At 39.5% G+C, this 19145-nt stretch overlaps 4 protein-coding genes and 1 pseudogene across 4 annotated transcripts; 2 read left to right on the forward strand and 3 right to left on the reverse strand.

The window, feature by feature from the left end:
• The first annotated feature begins 3789 nt into the window (after positions 1-3789).
• On the forward strand, positions 3790-7403 carry LOC121756005 (beta-glucuronosyltransferase GlcAT14A-like). The gene is made up of 4 exons (XM_042151458.1): positions 3790-5081; positions 6030-6105; positions 6196-6311; positions 6745-7403. Exons 1-4 carry the CDS (start codon positions 4478-4480, stop codon positions 7260-7262), a joined length of 1314 nt encoding a protein of 437 aa, XP_042007392.1. The 5' UTR covers positions 3790-4477; the 3' UTR covers positions 7263-7403.
• Positions 7404-8303: 900 nt separating this feature from the next.
• LOC121756012 lies at positions 8304-9299 on the forward strand. The gene has a single exon (XM_042151466.1). The coding sequence runs from the start codon at positions 8304-8306 to the stop codon at positions 9297-9299; it is 996 nt and encodes a 331-aa protein (XP_042007400.1).
• Positions 9300-9466: 167 nt separating this feature from the next.
• On the reverse strand, positions 9467-14101 carry LOC121755537 (annotated as a pseudogene).
• Positions 14097-14864, reverse strand: LOC121756013 (methyltransferase N6AMT1-like). Its single transcript, XM_042151467.1, has one exon. The coding sequence runs from the start codon at positions 14862-14864 to the stop codon at positions 14097-14099; it is 768 nt and encodes a 255-aa protein (XP_042007401.1).
• Positions 14865-16522: 1658 nt separating this feature from the next.
• On the reverse strand, positions 16523-17083 carry LOC121756014. The gene has a single exon (XM_042151468.1). The coding sequence runs from the start codon at positions 17081-17083 to the stop codon at positions 16523-16525; it is 561 nt and encodes a 186-aa protein (XP_042007402.1).
• Positions 17084-19145: the final 2062 nt, after the last annotated feature.

Genomic DNA, 19145 nt, shown 5'->3' on the forward strand with positions numbered 1-19145 from the left:
GCGGCAGTGGTACTCTGTTTTTCCTGCGACAACAAGTGAAGATGAAGGGAGATGTCGGTTGAGGGAGCAGCGGCGCTGGCATCCGGTGTGTGAACAGCAGCGGCTGCTCAAAGCGGCGGCTGTGCGGCGATGGCGGCGGCGGACAGCACCGGGCTGAACGCTGAACGGCGGTGACATCAGGCCGGAAACTATAGCAGCTAGACTTCGGCGGAGGAGTGGCGATGAGAGAGGGCGGAGGAGAGGAAGAGACAGGAGTTCGACAGAGTGATATCAGAGGAATTTGAGACTGCTTGGAGGCGGAGGATTTGGGAGAGAAAGATCAGGGGAAGAGATTGGCGCTACACGGTCGTGAAAAGGAGAGCAGCAGCGCCACCGAAAGAGAAGTCAGAGAAGGTGCGAAAGAGAGATGGGAATGGAGATTTCAGATTTGAGGAGACGTGGGAGTGTTAAGGAGTTGGACAAAATTTTGGGCGAATTATTAATCAAATGAATAATGAGTCAGTTGGGTTTTATTTAATTGTTGAAGTAATGGATTGCATACTTATTAAGTGATGATCTGGAGCTTGATTCCTCTTGGGAAACTTCTTCAAATGTTTGGGGTTGATTATTACTTTTACTTTGGGTCATAATGTTAATTTGGTGGAGTTTGGGACAAAATAATTAAAGAATGAGTTGAAGATTAACTTCTAGTGTTGGGTCGATGGAGATAGGAAGATCGGGCGGCCTCGAAAATAAATGAAAGGAAAGAGAAGCATGGATTCAAGGAAGAAATTTCTCTGCGAACAAAATTGAAGTCGAAGTAAGGAATTCAAATTCAGGAAAATTAAACGAACGGGGTGGGCTTTCTTTTTAAATAAGGACTATGTCCTAAGTATATTTATTTTTGCGAAATATGTTTGTCATGCCATATTTTTGTGTTGCTATGAGACCTATCTGAAGTGGCTTTTGCCATGTATGGTTAATCGAATTCGGGTCTGACTAGGGAGTGGGTCCCTACTCAGGCTAGTGTACCCCCGTAGATCGTACGCTATCTCTTTGAGCTTGGAATGTGGCCACATTCCTTGTCATGTATGTTCAGATATGGTATGATGATGTTGATGATGATGAGGTTGATGGTGATGATGATTTTGGTGAAATGTTTAGTGACTCGGCCCTTTCAAAGTTTAAAACCCCGAGGTCACTCGTTAATGGCATGATAAATATTTTTATTGAAAATGTTTTCGGCATGAGTCCACTGAGTGTATCAAGTACTCAGCCCTGCATGTGTTTTCCCTATGTGCAGGTAGAGCGGTGACGAGCGCGGTGGGTGTTGAGCATGAAAGTGAAGAAGATACTAAATAAAATTTTTTGAATATATTATGTCTTCATACGTAATAGTATTCTACTCTCGAATGCTTCCGCTAAATATTGTTTCTTTCGAGTTCGTGTATTGTTGGGATATTTCATTTGGAGTTGTTGATTGTTGAAATGGTACTCTGATTTGATTTGAGCTATTCCCATTTATTTCGAGCTGTGGTGTTGATACGATGTTTTCCCTTTCTTTCCCGCTTCTTTAATCCTCCCCTAGTCGCGATCATCCGTATTTTCTATCCTTAGAAAATGTGGGCGTGACAGAAAGACTCCCGATTAGAAGCATTATAGCGTGCAAGAGTGTTTGTAAGTCATGACGTCATATGATAGAAGGGGGTTTGCTTGCACCGTCGTATATGGCTTTTGCCCAAACACAACACCATGTTGCACCCAACAATGTGTACATAGTCTGCGATGAGGCCTTCATGCCACTTCTTAGAATCGTGTTGTCTATTGGTAGATTTTGGTATCAATCCAATCTTTTTGACGACCGCGTTATACTTGTTTCAGTTAATGGTTTGCTTTGGATGCGATATAAATGGTGCAATAATTTTTGTATATGCAATCCACTGAATCTTGAATATGTCACATCTCCTCTGGCTGCGCATTTCCGTGACTTTAGGTCCATATTTGGGTTTGGAGTAAGTAAAATAAGCCGGTGGTATAAGATTTTATGTGGTTACCATGGATCTAGATTTTGGTCATGTTATGTATGTACTCTCGGGGGAGGAGGACGACGAGGGGCGTGGAGATGCATCGAAGGAGCATCGGAAATCCCTACACAAACGGTTGCTTCTTTTTTTAATGGAAATCTTTACTGGTTGGCATATGATACAATGAGCAATCTCTTTGTATGCTGCCTTGATATTGAAACTGAGCTTTTTACCAGTTTTTCTCTCCCTCAACGTGACACTTCAGATCATTCGCACTTATATAAGCTAAGTATTTTGGAGAGCCGACTATGTTTATGCGATATGTCAGATCGTTTTCATATTGTTATTTGGATAATGATGAAGAACAACATAGGCACGAATTCTTGGATAAAAGAATATACCATCAACACACCAAAGTTCTGTAAACATGCTGAACTTGTATTCCACCTCAGAGTGGCATATGGTAACTTGTTGTTCAGAAGTGATGACCGATTATATATTTACTCTAAAAGCACTAAAAAAGTTAGGCCTTATGGTGGAGTTTATTATTCCTGTACCACTTTTTATATGCAAAACTTTATTTCTCTTAGAGGCATGGGATTTAGCAATGTTAAGTCATTAAAAGGACCACATTATAATTGATTTGATCTTTATATAGTTTCAACCTTATCTACATCACCTTAGTATATATACACACTCTTTTTTGTTTTAACAGATCCTTGTAATAGTTTTGATAGGTCATGTATATTATGAAATCTCAATTCATTTCCTTGATTATAATTATTTTAAATTTTAATTACTTGTCTCATCATATCAATTGTTATTTCATCCATTTCCACATCATAGCTTACTATTAAGTCCTCTGATTAAATATTATGGAGAAAAACTTATTCATGGTATTATTTATCCCTATCCATGTAGAAATATACTTCCTACGACCCTAAAAAATAGACAATATTTGAATGGTGTGAATTTTAATACACAGTTTGTAAAATAAGAGAGATAGAAAGAAAAAAGTAATTGAAGTATCATTAGAAGAGAAAAAAATTCCTTAAATACAATTGATTTATTTTTAAAGAATACCAAAAATTGCAAATATTATCTATTTTTAAGGGACGGAGCAAGTATATTATATACATACATTAAATGATATAATATAATTATGGCATAATTAAAGCTAACGTATAATTCATTCAGCTAATGATTTACTTTTGACATGTGGTCTACACAATTAAAATTAGTGTTAATTAGTTCAGCTAATGGTTTATCTTGGTGCAAAGAGGCAATGATAATGACTCACCACATCACGTCTATAACACACGATATTTTTCACTAAGTCCAATTCTGTAAATTTCATTTTCTATTAAATACCAATAACAATTTCACCAAAGCAAAGTCCTTCTCTTAGTACAAGTAATGCATCTATGACAAATGGAGTATATAAAATAGACAAATCAATTTCTAAAAAACATAATAACAATTTCACCAAAGTAAAAAGGGTTAAAGTCCATAGTACTAGTAGTGAATCTATGACAAATTGAGTATATAAAATAGACAAATCAATTTCTAAAAAACAAGCATTTTATTTATTGAATAAAACAACAGCAAACGGTCGAAGCAAGAAAAAAAGAAGCCACCCGTGCTATCAACGTTTGTCAGGTATTTTGTCAATATCAATGACAATTAATAACCTTCCAATTTTGTCATACTTTGCCATTATAGAAGCTGCATAAATTTAATCGAACCCATTCAATTTAATAATTATAAGCTGCATAAATTTAATCGAACCCATTCAATTTAATAATTATGCTGTTAATTATTAAACTCAAAACCCAACTCTTAAGCAACCTGTACTCCTCTCTATCTCACTCTCTTTCACCCAACTTTACTCTTTCCTGTCGGAATCTTACAACGGCAGCAGCTCTGTTTTCTTTCATTTCTAGCATAGCTCCTCCATCATAGTAAGATATTCTTTTATAATTACATTTTTTTGATCCAAAGATTGCATCTTTTTAGCTGTTTTTTGAAGTGGGAAGGTTCTTGCTTGGTGCATTATCAAGATTTTGATTTGTTTGTACATTTTTAGGAATTCTTTGTTGGAAAGATTGAATCTTGGGGGAAGCCCATTTGGTATCTCTGTTTTATTATTTATAAATGGTTGGATCTAAGTGAAGTTGTTGCTGGGTAGAAGGTTTGGTTTTTTCAATTTTGGGGGTAAATTCAATTTGGAAATTAATTTGTTTCTTGGTATATCTACTCTGTTTTCTTGATATATGGTAATTCAAGAACCCTTATTTTGCCCACATTTCAAAGCGGCCCTTTGAAGAAAAGGTAGTTCTTTTGTGGGCGGAGATTTGGGGAATCTTGAAGCTGTTTATTTATTGCATTTTTTATTAAAGAAGAGAGCTTTGAGAATCATAGATAAAAGTTGTGGTTTTTCTTGAAAAAGTAGAGAGTGTAACAAGAGTTTGAGTATGAGGAAAAATGGCAATCCTCATTCAGGAAGGATGTTTAGTGATAGAAGATGGAAAATGCCATTCTTTGTGAACTTGCTCGTGTCGATCACTCTTTTGACCGGCACCATTTTCGGGCTCTATACGTCTCAAAATGGCCGGGATCAGTTGCAATTTGATACTAAGTCGTTTGAGGATGCTGAGGAGAAGGCAGAGGGGTATTTCATAGAATCTGAGATGAGGAAGTCTTTGGAATCGACCGAGGTTGCTGAGGTCGAGCCTCCAAGGCTCGCTTATCTGATTTCAGGGACAAAGGGAGACAGCCAGAGGATGCTGAGGACGCTGCAGGCCGTGTATCATCCCAGGAATCAGTATATTCTTCACATGGATCTCGAGGCTCCTCCACGAGAGAGGCTGAATTTGACTATATCAGTGAAGAATGACCCGACGTTTAGCGCTGTGGAGAATGTGCGCGTGATGGCTCAGTCGAATTTGGTGACGTACAAAGGTCCTACTATGATTGCTTGTACTCTCCAAGCTGTAGCCATTCTGCTGAAGGAGAGCTTGAATTGGGATTGGTTTATCAATCTGAGTGCTTCCGATTATCCTCTCATGACTCAAGATGGTGAGTTCTCCGCCTTGTTCGCCTCAATTATCGTGATATTCTTGTGTATTCTTCATGCTTTCATGCTTTTTGAAAAGTTGCTAAGTCATAAGGTGTTAAATTTCGAAAAGGGTGGACGTTGTTTGCCTTCTGATCTCGTGACTATGAAGTATACGAAAGGAAGACTTGCTATTATACGTTTTACGAGCTCTAGTAGGGATTGGCTTACTTTGGTAGTTCAACATTGCATTCAACTGTTCTTAGATATTTTTAGAAGCAGTTTTTTTGTTATTCTGAATTTCTTCGAACTATTGAGCGTGTATCATACACGAGTCTAGGCATGTAGTTAGATCGAAGAAACTGCCTTCTAGAAATTCTATTTGTTTACTGTTTAAGTCGATAGTTTGGTTAAGTTTAGCTGTGTATGAACATTGGCTCGTAAGAATAGATACAGCTTTGGATTCTTTTACTAATTGTGAACAAAATTTGAAATAAGCTTATGATTCGAGCCCATTTCCACATCGGTGAATTAGGTGATGCATTTCATTGCCATTAATGCTTTACCTACTGCTTGAACATATGTGACCCAACATAGAATCGAATGTCGGTTAAAGTCTTAAGCCTTTTGAAGAAATGCTCCATCCTATGAGTTGTCTCTGTCCACCTTTTCTCGAAATAGTATGTATTGATAGAGTTGTGTCGTAATCGGAAACTACTGCTACTGAAACTGAGAATAAATTGTTCATAACTATGCAGAAATTGTTGGTTTATTAAGCAATAAGTGCTTTCTTTGTTTTTTCGTATTGAAATTTTGAAATAAGGGTTTGTTATATTGTGTCGAAAACAGCATAAAGTTCGATTTTTTGTGGACAACGTTATGCACCGTGTCTTCCAATTGACATTATCACCGACTCTTCTATTTGTGAAACTCTTGTCTTGAAGATATTGAAGCTTTTATTCAATGTGCAGATATGCTTTATGTTTTCTCGAACCTGTCTCGGAATCTCAACTTTATCGAGCACACACAGATCTACGGCTGGAAGCTGTAAGTATCTAGACACTTGAGAAATTGGCTATAGCGTGAAACGTTTGATGTAACTAAAAGACGACCTTTTGTTATCATACTTTTTTCCAGGAACCAGCGAGCGAAACCTATCATAATCGATCCTGGTCTATACTTGTCTAAAAAATCCGACATTGCCTGGACCACTCAGCGCCGCTCTCTCCCTACATCTTTTAAGTTGTTCACCGGTGCGTTTTTCCATCCTTCATCTATTATGCCATTACACGATTTAGACGCAATTGTAAATTCTTGAAACAAATGACTGAAGTCCAAAACTGGTCATAAACATATGGTTGTTTTACGATTTTTGATGCAAAACATTATCTTTGGTACCTTCTTAGCCCGAACTTATTAAATCGATCCTTTTTTTGCCTTTTTTGGACGGAACCGTTAAAAACTAACGGTCAACCAGAATTTATTTGACCATCCAAAAAAAGGTAAAAGAAAAAAAAACGGACCGATTTCATAAGTTTTGGATGTGAAGGTACCAAACATAATGTTTTGGACCAAAATCATAAAACGGCCATATATTTATGACTACTTTCGGGACTTTACTCAACCGATAGATAACCTTGTTACTCCGATTTTTGAGTATTCTTCTTCGTCTTGCTTTTTACGCAGGGTCGGCTTGGGTGGTTCTAACGCGCTCGTTTGTGGAGTACTGCATATGGGGGTGGGAAAATCTCCCCCGGACGATCCTCATGTACTACACGAACTTCGTTTCATCTCCGGAGGGCTACTTCCACACGGTCCTTTGCAACACCGAGGAGTTCCAAGGCACCGCCATAAGCCACGACCTCCACTACATAGCGTGGGACACGCCTCCGAAGCAGCACCCGAGGTCCTTGACGATGAGGGACTTCGGCAAGATGGTGAACAGCAGCTCGCCTTTCGCCCGGAAGTTCCACAAGGACGATCCGGTTCTGGACAAGATCGACCGGGAGCTGCTCGGCCGGACGGACCGTTTTGCCCCCGGGGCGTGGTGTGTGGGGAGCTCGGAAGGAGGGGCCGATCCTTGCTTGGTGAGGGGCGATGATTCGGTTTTCAGACCTGGCCCCGGGGCTCAGAGGCTGCTGGGGCTCATGAAGACATTGTTGTCTGATGATTTTCGAAGTAAGCAGTGTTTGAAGCAGGGATGAGAGGTTTGCATTGATTGAGATGAGAAGCTGTTTGCGATTTTTCTAAGCAAGTAGTGTTTCTCTCTAACAAGATGAAAGATGTACATTCTGTAAATTTTATTTTACTTTAATTGAGAAATGGGTTTTATTGTTGTGCTTGAATTTAAGTAGTTAGTGTGTTTCTTTCTAAATATCTAAGATAAGTGAGTCATTTATTTTTATTTTAGCAAAAATCCTCATTTTTAATAATTTATAATCCATTTATCCCACTAAAAATGAAACGTTATCCTTTCTGGATTGACTCATTGAAAACGAAACATTTCCTAAAATGAAAACAACTTTGTCTCTACTTTTTCATCTCTTATTTTACTCTTTTTTTATTAACTCACAAAATAATACTACATAAAATTTCGTATCAGTTCCCAAATGTTTCATATTTAATGGAACAGATGGAGTATTTTATTTATCCATTTAATTTACTAAACATCATTTTCTTATAACGGTGTCAATTTATTCATCAACACGGTAGTTGAGCCGCATCCTTCAATCCGTCACTCAATCTTCATCGTCATTGCAGATGCTTTATACATTTAACAAAATTCTTAAAATTCGCATCAAGTCAGAATCGAAACTAAGTTAGGACGAAGAGAGTATTATCTTTGTAAGTCAAAAAGTTTAGTCAACACAATTTATGCATAGAAGGCAGCGCTCCTCCAATTGCTCAACAAATGCGGTGGTGTTGTGCACTCCTTTTTCCGCAAACTCAATTGCATGTGTATAAAGACAACACACAAATTCTAAACAAAATAAATCCCATCTATTTTTATACAACAAATTAGAAGAATATAACCAAAAAAATGGCCTGAATCTACGCCCTCTCCTCCTTGCTTTCTCCGCCACTCTACATACACAAAATGCATGTATAACTGTGCCTCTCTCTCTAGAAATGCATGAGCTGACTGTCTGAGTAAAGGCCTTTTTGTCATGAGAAGCAACACACATTAATTATGCCATCTTTCCCCCTTAAAACTTCCCAATCCATTTTCTAAAGAGAGAGAGACAATGAAGGGAACTCACAGCCACAGCTACAGAAGGAGATGGAGCAATGCTTACATAGTAATGGCAATTGTGTGTTGTGTTTTTGGATGTGGAATTCTTGGCCTAATGGGAATCCATAGGCTTAAAGAGAGAAGCTCTTTCTCACTCATGATCAAGGAAAAGGATGACCAAATCCTCTCCCTCCATCTCCTCTTGCAGAAGGAGAGGGAGCGTGTGGCGGAGACGAGGAGGAAGGCGGAGGAGATGCGGACGAACATGGCGAGCCTCGGGTCTCAGAAGGCAGAGCTCAGCGCCAAGGTGTCGGAGATGCTGTCGACGATTTCGTCTCTGAGAGAGGAGCAGAGGGCGGTCGAGTCGGCCTTCCAGGAGAAGTATGCGCAGATGAATGACCAGAGCCGCCTTCAGGTTGAGGCTCTCAAGGAGGCGGTGAGGCGGAAGGAAGGCGAAATCGAGGATCTGAGCCTTCGCCTGGCGGCATCGAATGCGACAGTGGCGGAGGCGGACGCGACGGGGAGTGGAGGAGGGAAGAGTGCGTCGGCAGAAACGGAGGCGGTGAACGACACGAGCTCGGAAAATGATGCGACGAGAGGGAAGGGTGATGGCGCGGATGATCGGGAATCGGAGGTGCGGGGAAGCACTCGTAGATTCAGAGGGAAACGCGGGTATCTGAGGCGGGCTAAGGGGAGGAGATGGAGATCGATTGGGAAGCAAGCGCAAGTGAGGAAGAGCGACGGAGATTCAACGATGGCGGATGGTGCACTCAGAAACACGAGCACGGAGCAAACTCATGCGTCGCTGGAAGAGCTGGCCGAGGGCTCGGAGAGGAAGACAGAGGGCGGGCGCGAACAAGAGAATGAGCAGCCGAGAGATGAGACTGCGGAGGATGGAAACGGGCACCAGCAACGAAAAGGAGCTGCTGAGAGAAGTGCAGAAGAGAGAGATGTTAGAGGTGCTGATGAAAGTGAAGACAAGGAAGAAACAGAGGAGACTGAGTTTTAGTTTTTAAGGGATTTCTTGAATGTTTTGCAGATCCATGTTTGTTTCACATTAGTATTTGGACCTACTTATAACTAGCTCGGTTGAGATATTCACATATGAGTTGCTCGACATTGAAAATGCAAAGTAGAAAGAAATCAACTTAAATACCTATCGAGTCACTCCTCTTATCACCAGTTGGTTTTATGATAAAAACCTCACTCGGGTTTGGTTGATCTTCCCTTCACGTATCATATACGATATGATACAACAATGAACTAAACAAATCTTTGCAATAATAACCAAAATATGAAGGGCTAAATTAACTAACCCCAGCAAGGATGCATCTAACCATCCCAGTGTAGGGAGGTTCCGATTCTCGAAACCGAACCTAACGGACGTTGCACTGCAGCATCAGCGGATGGCTGTAATCGACGTATCTATCCCAAAGTAGCTTGTATTTCTCCATCCGGATCTTCAACCAGGGATTCGAGTTCCCATTGAAGTGCAGGACCGCTCCCTTCTCAATCAAGTGTGGATCGATGAAGGGCTCAAAGGCTGGGTCGAAGTGCTCTCGGATGAGTGGGTGGGAGTAGTTCAAGTACTTTTGGTATCTGTGGAATGTCTCCATGCATGTCTCGACTGCGCCGTTGACGTTTCGAGAACAAAGGCGAGAGATCTTTCTGCACCACGACGTCGTCATCAAGAAACACCACCTTTTTTTAGGGAGGGAAAGACTTCGGGGATGTAGAATCTGAGGCGGTTGAGCATGGATAGGTATTTAGGGTTCCGGAACTTGATCGGAGTCCGATTGTCGCCACCACTGTCGGAGAAGTAGTATCTCTGGGTTTCGGAGTCTTGGAGCTGTTTGAGAACAGGTATGTAAGACGCGTTCAACCAGCTGAAATCTTCGATCTTCTGAACATTGACTGTCACCCCTCCGAAAGTATTCATTGTGAACCAAGCCTTCATTGCTTCGTAATTGACTTCGTCAGTCACGAGGTGTAAGAAGATCTCCTCGGGATTTTTCGAATTCAGGGATGTCGAGTTCACAACAACAGAAGTAGCGAGGATGTTGTTGGAGAAGACACAGAAATGATACAAGCTGTTATCATTGAGCTTCAAAGCAGTTTGCCGATTCTCTTTGAGCTTCCTCTGCAAATACGCATTCCTAAACCATTCACCGGTCAGTCGAACACCGAGACAGAACAAACTCTTCGGGACTTCTTCAGCCACGATTTGTCCATACTTTGAACTCTTCTCGTTGGTCGAGCTCATTTGCTGTTCGAAACCTTGTATCTTGGCCTTCAGTCTCATGATCATGGCAGCGCTATCGTAATGAAGCTGCTGAGCCTGAAAGAGCATAAGAGCCATGTCGCGAACAGCAGTTCCTGATTCGCTGATTGTCAGCAGAGTTCGTCTTAAGGCAGCATTCGACACAAGGATCTGTGAGTTTCGAATCTGAGCACTGAGTTCCCACGCAAATTGCAGATTGTTGCTTTCTTTCGCAATAACCAGAAATCCCTTAGCCAGAGAAATTTGGTCGTTCAGTTGCCTCGTCAGAGAATCGGGACTCAACATTTCGTCAGTGATGTTAAGCCCATCAGTGAATCTTTCGTGTGTAGGCGATCTCTGCATATATAACATAAAAGGGATATCGATATCAGATTCACAACGAAAAAAATCGAGCAAACTAATTCATACGTCAGCGAAATACGAAACACAAAACAACTAAATACCAAGAACCTTCAAGAAGGTTCCCTGCAATGAACAAGAGCTACGATCTTGCTGCACCAACATCCAAATCGACACACGTTTATCGCTTTAGTAAGATCCGTCGAACCCATCTCATTAATAATTCTCAAATACAAAGACAATACTCCTACAATCACCATGATTAACACATAAAAGTTCAGACTTTTCTTAACTTCAACATATATATAGTCATCCATATAGCAGCATTAGTCTAATTATTCGATTAAACCAAAACTAATAAACCTAGTGCAAGCAATCCCTCAAAGACAGCCACACGGTTAAATCCGAACATATTGCATATACGCGAACCCAGCCAACATTTCTAGACTATAGCAACTGGCAGCTGTTAAAAGCTTAATTTCATACAAACAACAACACAATAAATCCTTCTGAAGCTGATAAAGGCCAAATATTGGCACTAAATAAGCACTCTATCCGTTCCAAGTTAATCGATTCGTATCCTTTTTTGGGACATCCCAAGTTAAATGACTCCTTTCCTCTTTTGGCAATAATCAATTCCCTTATCTACTTATCTTTGCTACTTTATCATCACTCCACTTCCTTAATTCTCGTGTCCAAAAGAAGCGTCTTGCTTAACACGGAACGAAGGGAGTATAAATGTTTTAAGTAATTTCACTATTGTTCCAATCTTGAAGCTATTGAGGCACTAAAATAATACTCCCTCCGTTTTTAAAAAATAGCAACTAGTTCTATCTTGGGCATGAACCTACAATCCACTAACTCTACTTCCACCGCTTTTTCTCTTCCTCTCTCTTACTTTACTCATTTTTCTTTTCCTCTCTTTTACTTTACCGATTTTTCTTTTCCTCTCTCTTACTTTACCAATTTTTCTTACTTTACCAAATGTTTCTATTTTTTGAATACGGAGGGAATAGATTCTTCACACACCAAAGTGCATAAACAACTATGCATTTTTCTCTACTGCGAAATTACCATCAAAATTCAAAGGTAAAAGCCATCGAAATAAACCACAAAAATATTCACTGAGACTAGTTCAAGCTCAAAATTGCAATGCGAATACAGAAATCACTCAAAACACGCAGATTAGTGTAGCTTGAATCAGAAACTGGATCGATGAAAAAAATTACCTTGGTATAAACCGATCTCGAAGTGGGACGATGATTCACGCGTCTCAACACCAAAACGAAGAGCAGAATCACGAACCCACAAAGCGATAACCACAGCGCATTCGGAAATTTCCGCCTCGCCGGCCACCGGTAATCTCCGCCGCGCCGCCGCATTTACTCGGCGCGAAAAGAATCACGCAATCTCTGATTAAAACCTATCAATTGGCGACTCGGGAAGCTCGGGATTGAAGAAATCACAGCTCAATTTGATTTTGGAGATGGAAATGGTGTTGGTCTCAATTGGTACTTTGGTAGTGAAGTGCGGGAGAGCGATTAAACGGGGGAATAAAAATGTACTATATCCAATCAAAAATACTATGGTGAAATTAAAATTATTCATTTAAAAAGTGTAACAAATTAAACGGGGGAATAAAAGGAAACAATCACCAAATTGATAAACCTCATTCAATAACTATCAAGAACATACTACAATCTAGCAAAAGGAAACAATCACCAAACATTGTTACTAATAGTAATTTTATATGATTTGTAAGCTACTTACACAATAAGATTAACTTATTTTAAGACCTAATCATAAGTGACATTAATTATCACAAGATTAAGTATAATTAGGCTCTATGTATCCATCGAACACCTTATTTATATATAATAACATCTCTAGAACAATATCATATCATGTATATATACTACTATACTAGATATATGTACACAAACCATAACAATATCTTTCTCATCTTCAATTTCACACACAAACAACGCTTCAAACCTCAACACTTCCATAATCATCGACCTCAAATTCAAAAGAGAGGTCGCCTACGACCCACTCCGCTACGAAAACATCAACATCACTCTCTACTACGGTCCCAACCGGAGCTCCGTGGGCAGCGCCATCATCGTCGGATTCTCCCAGGGCAAGAAGAAGACGGCCCGCCGCAGGGCGGTGGTGGACGCTCGCGGCCTTCCGTGGGAGGAGGCCTTTGCAAGGGTTTCCGGTGGGTAGACGGTGGAGGTGGGAGTGGAGGTGGCTACTGGATATATACTGCAGCGGTGCGATGAACACCGTTGCTATTTTACAAAGACGAAGGCGGTGTGGTGGTGGGGGAAGATTTGGTGGTGGATGGCTCCGGTGTGGAGGTTTCTAAGAAGGCTACAAGACTTAAGAAAGTATTGGTTTGAACATTTTTAATTGTACAAATGATTCGATTGATATAGGGAATGAGTTACTAAATCAAGTTGATAAATAAAAGAAACACCATTTTATAAAAATGACAATATTTCATCCCAATATAAAAATCAAACACAGACGGATTGCCAACGAACAAGGTAGTTAGAAAAAAAAACAATTACCGACAGACACCAATCAGTAATACTCCAACAGTAAACCATGGTAGGGATGGCGTCGACGTTTGGGACGGCATTTTACTGACAGTTGACGTCGTTGGTAAAAATTTGTGACAGACATGACGACGCCTTTGCCGGATTTTCAGCATTTACCAACGGAAATATACGTTGGTAAGCCCCCTTTTTTCGTTGAGTCAGCTAGCTACATCCTTGATAGAGCAATGATGCATCAGCTGATCCACTGAGAACCGGCACTGTTTGAAAAAAACATGCACACAGTTACACAATTGCATTTGAGACAGAGAGTTAATCCATTTTCTCAAAATCTATAATATACACATAATTCCTAATCTTGAACACTTCACTTTTCTATTTCAGGGCAATACCAGATGTAACTTCACATTTTTTCACCTCTTAAATTCCGCAGTTCAGCCAAAACTGCGTATGTGTAAGCAAGCTCCGAGTAGCACAGCCACAGAAACGAAAGAAACTAGAGTTATAAACATGGTTCATAAACTATCTACGTCTATTGCTTGATAAAGTAACAGAAAAATATAAGAAAGAAGAGATGAAACCATTACCAATCAAGACGAGATGACTCCTCATCCTCTTTACGCTAGTTTGCAGTGCGGTTCCCATAATTCCAATACGAGAACGGAGAAAAATGAGGCAATCCCAACCCGATCCCATTCTCCGTTTTCTCAACTTCCGTACACTCATTAGCCTCCTGCAAAGTATCCACATCCCGCCAGAACTTGATGATGTTGAGGCTCTCTTCTTCAGTCGATCTCTGCAGGACAATCCGAGAAGCATACCCTTTCTTCCTCATTTGTACACACAATTCCACGGGGTTATTCGCAGTGAGTGTAACCATGTACAGCCAGCCCTTATCCGACAGGAGGTCATCCGCGACCGGCAATATCCTATCGATAACACGCCTCCCATCCTCTCCCCCAGCCCAGGAGGAGGCGATTCCGCGGCAGCCAACCTCTGCATCCGGAGTCGGCACATAAGGCGGGTTCACCAGCATCACGTCCACACTTCTGGCCAAGCGCCTCTCCAGCCCCGATGCAATATCCGTGTGCACGACCTCAGCAGAGCACCCGTGCGCTGCTAGTGTTTCGTGCGTCACTGTGGTGGCGTGGGGGTTTATGTCCGTTGCAATGTAGTACAAGCCAGAGCACTCTTTCTCGAGCAGCAGAGCGAGCGAAGTGATGACGTAGCCACTACCGCAGCCGATTTCCATACAAATCGACGGACGGTGGTCGATTAGGCTAGCTCTATCGGCTAGCAATGCATCAACCAATGCAAACGAATCATCACACGGATCGTAAACCTCAGGGTGTGAACTCACGAGCTGAATTCGAGCTATGTTGGGGCGCATTGTGCATAAATCTAGGGAAAATCCACTGAAACAGAAACGAAATCTGAATTGAAAGCTATATTTCAGAAACTAACGGAATCAACGTGAACAAGCATTGCAAATAAAATAAAAACAAACAAAAGCATCGATCTTTATTCAAAACACACACCTAGGTTTCAATTTTGATTCAAATTAGCATAAGATATGTATTCAATAGCAGGACAGAAAAAATGATGGATTTCCGTCGAAGTACATTTCAGCGGGAGAGAAGAAAGAAATGAATTACCGGCGACGATGAGATAGGCTACCGTTTATCTGAACGAATTGCGCCGCCGCTGGATTTGGGGACTAGGGCTTGTGATTTTTGATTTGGGAATTGTTTTGAATTTGGGGAAGGGGGAGTATTTTCAATTCGTTTCACATTTATTTTTACTTTTTGTATTTTAAATACTCTGTATACGAGTTGAAAATACTGAATCAAAATTAATAGGATTTAGAAAATAAAAAGTAGTACTCCCTTTATTCATTACTTTTTGATCAAATGATGAATGACAACAATTTTAATAGAAGAGTTGGTACTCCAAGTAGAATATGAATCTCATTTTACATTTGTAATCAGGGTGTTTTGAGTATTCACTTCCGTGTTCTTTGGCTGGAGTACGGATATGGACAAGGACATGTTCAAGGGTCTAACTATTCCATTATTTAATTTAAATACTTCAATTATTAAAAATATTTCCACAATATTAAAATGCATTAAAAATATCTGATACCATTACAAATTACTAAAAAATTAAAAATTACATAATTAAAATCATAAAAATTAAAAATTACATAATTAAAATCCTAAAAATTAAAAATTACACAATTAAATTCATAAAATGGCGGGGGTGGTGGCGGCGACATAGGCTTCATAGGCGGCACGATATTGTTCATAGTATTTTTGTTCTTCGCGCTCCGCTTCAGCCATGATATCAGTGAAATCCATTTTTAGAGAGAGTTTGAGTAAGAGAGGAAGATGTAGATTAGTTGTATGAAAAAGGATGAATGAGAGATAATTTGCAGCGAGTTGCAGCGCTCCTGCTCAGCGGCACGAACGAGCTCGATGTATCGAGCAGCGAGTTGCAGCGCCAGTGGCACGGACGCCGTCCGTCCCAGCGAGCACCGCTGTGGATGCTCAATTGTACAAACACGAGCAAAATTGGAATTAAACCGATGCTTGCCACGAGCCACGACCGACACACTAGCTCGATGCTCGAGTATCGAGCAATCGCACACACTGAACTGAGTCAACACGCTGAGTGTCCAACATCGAACAATAGTTTAATTTGTTCTGATTCTCACCACACTCGACACAATCACGTAGTCGATGCTCGAATCCGAGCCGAACATATACGGTGGTGGATACTCTTTACCCATCATTTTGCCCTATGTTATTTATATGAGAAAAAGTGATACAGATCAAACAAAAGAACTCATACCAAAAGACTAGTCTGTTAGGAGAGAGAACACATTCAATATATATATATATATATATATATATATATTTCATATTAGTTGTTCTAATAATCTATGTGAAATTAAGTATGTAACAAAAAGCCATTCTAAAAATAGCCAAATTTCACTAAATCCAAATTCCAAAATCATTATTTCATGACACCAAAAAAACAAAAACACACTCAATTCAATCTCACAACCCTCTCATCCACCTCCTCCCCAGACCCATCCAAACTCACCACCCCTTCCACCAGCACCACCCTCCTCTTCATATACACCCCGCACCGCCGCAGCTTCACTGCCATCGCCACCTCCACCGCGACGTCCACCGTCAGCCCCCTCGATACCCTATCAAACGCGTCCTCCCATGGCATCCCGCGCGTCCGCAGCACCGCGGCCTTCCTCGCCGTCTTCATCATCCCCTGGTAGAATCCGGCGACGGCACCCTCCGCCACCGCGGCGCCGGCGTAGGAGAGGGTGAGGTTGACGGCCTCGTAGCGGAGGCCGTTGAGGTGCATGGCGTTTTCGAGGCGGAGGTCGATGAATAGGAAGGTGTTGAGGCGCGTGACGTTGGAGGGCACGGCCGCGTTGAGGGCCGGGAGGTAGAGGTCCTCGACCGAGATCCTCGGGTTGTGGGTTTTCAGGCTGAGGGAGATTAGGGTGATGGGGAGGACTAGGATGATGAGGCATGTGCAGATGTAGCAGCAGCCGCAGCATGCTGCGAAGTCGTCGTCGTCACTCATTGATCTTTTTGTGTAGGAGTTTATGTTTTACTTGTGGGGTGAGTATATATATATATATATAAAAGAGTTTCATCTGACTGTAGATACAAATTTTAAGAAATATAAAGAAAAGTAGATTGAATAAGTTAGCAGACTATGAGAACCACTAGTATATACTCCCTCCGTTCTATAGTAGTGAAGACATTTTTTTCGGCACGGAGATTAAGAAAGTAGAGAGATGAAGAAATAATAAAATAAGAGAGAGTAAAGTAAGTGAAAAGAAATGTGTTGACTTTTACTAAAATAGGAAATGACTGTACTACTATGGAACGTACCAAAAATGGCAAAATGACTCCACTACTATGGAACAGATGGAGTATTAGTTATAACAAAATGTGAGGAGAATAAGTTGGTGAAATATGATGAGACTTTCTTACTATTTGTAGTAAAAGTGAAATGAGAATATGGGACGGATCGAAATGACAAAATGTGACTCTTACTGTGGGACGAAGGTAGTATATTGGTGTTCGGTTTGATGGATTAAATAAGATTGATCGGTTTTGTGGATGTGGTTCGGTTAGGTAGAGTTTGTGAGTTTGTGCTAGGAAATTTTGCGACGAGCCTTGTATAGATATTTTTTGTGATCTGAAATAAAGTGCTCGGTATTTTGTCTTTACCGACTTATGCCTAGCTGGTTTGGGACAATGTCAGGTAAAATTAGTCTCGGCTCATGAATCTCAGACATTCTCACAACAAATTAACCTTAAATAACATTTGCTTGGGAAAAAAAACATCACTATAGGACAACTGAAAAAATTGTTCAAATTTTGTGATTTGTCATTTAAATTATGAAAGATACTATATAAATCAAAATTTGATAAAATTTTGTGATGTTATAGACTCAGTGAAAATGTATTGATCGAGTAAATTTTGGTTTAATTAGATTTAACGTGCCGTCAAATATAATGATGAGTTTGACATTGATGTTGTAGATTTTAGTTTTGAATTGATAATGTCACAATGCTACGAATATGTTTACCATAACAAATAAAGTCGATTGGCAAAGTAGTTCAGAAGTTTGTTAAAACTTCATATTATTTTCATAATATTTCTATTGATAAAATCTATGTCTCAAGAAAGGTTAAATGCCACATTAATTTTATGCATTGAAATAAAGAATTGGAAAAACTTGATGGTATTGATGCAATTGATGATTTTGCTTCCCAAATTAAAGGCAAGCGGATCTAAATCATTTCATTAATAATTTGATCCTTATTTAGTGTTTTGTTGCAAATTTGTAAAATTATTATAGTCATACGGTCATGCAAGCATCTATTTAAACTAGTAATACTAAATTAATTGGTATCAAACAACAACATTATTTATGACGATGAGATAAAATTGTTATTACAATGTACTCTTGGGAATGGTGTTACACTGAGACAGCTTAAGCAAAAAATAAAATAAAAAAATAGTTTGACAGCAAATAATAAATTCCATCTCGGCCGTCCGTTTGTTTCTTATCCTAATATCCACATCTTATATAAAATAAATTGTACAATGATAACAATAACATGAAACAAAAATACAAGTATAAAGCTTTTCGCCAAATTCCTATCTAATATAATAAATCAAACAGCTAATTTATTAATTCGCAATAAAAATATTATTTCTCAATTGGAATATGTTAATTTTAAGAACACATAAAAAACTTAAGAAAACAAGCGATGAAAAATAAATATAGAATGACTATTTATACATGTAAAATGTACTCCTAATAAGAAATCAATTCATAATAATTGACAATTATGAAAAAATAGAAATATAAATATGCCGCATAAGTAAGAGAATAATATATCTTGTTTTTATAAATTTGGTAATTTAAATGTACAAACAAATATGTGTGAATAAATAAATTAAAGTATAATTTATATTTTCATTCTTCCGTTCATGGTCAATTATTAGTATAATGATAAATTCATTTTTATGTATATATGTGAATATTGTTTATAATAATTTATTTATATTAAATTCTAAATTTCTTGTAGTTGATAGTCATACTTTAATTAATTTCAAATTTATT

The sequence above is a fragment of the Salvia splendens genome, chromosome 11, assembly GCF_004379255.2.
Source record: "Salvia splendens isolate huo1 chromosome 11, SspV2, whole genome shotgun sequence".
Classification (NCBI taxonomy): domain Eukaryota; kingdom Viridiplantae; phylum Streptophyta; class Magnoliopsida; order Lamiales; family Lamiaceae; genus Salvia; species Salvia splendens.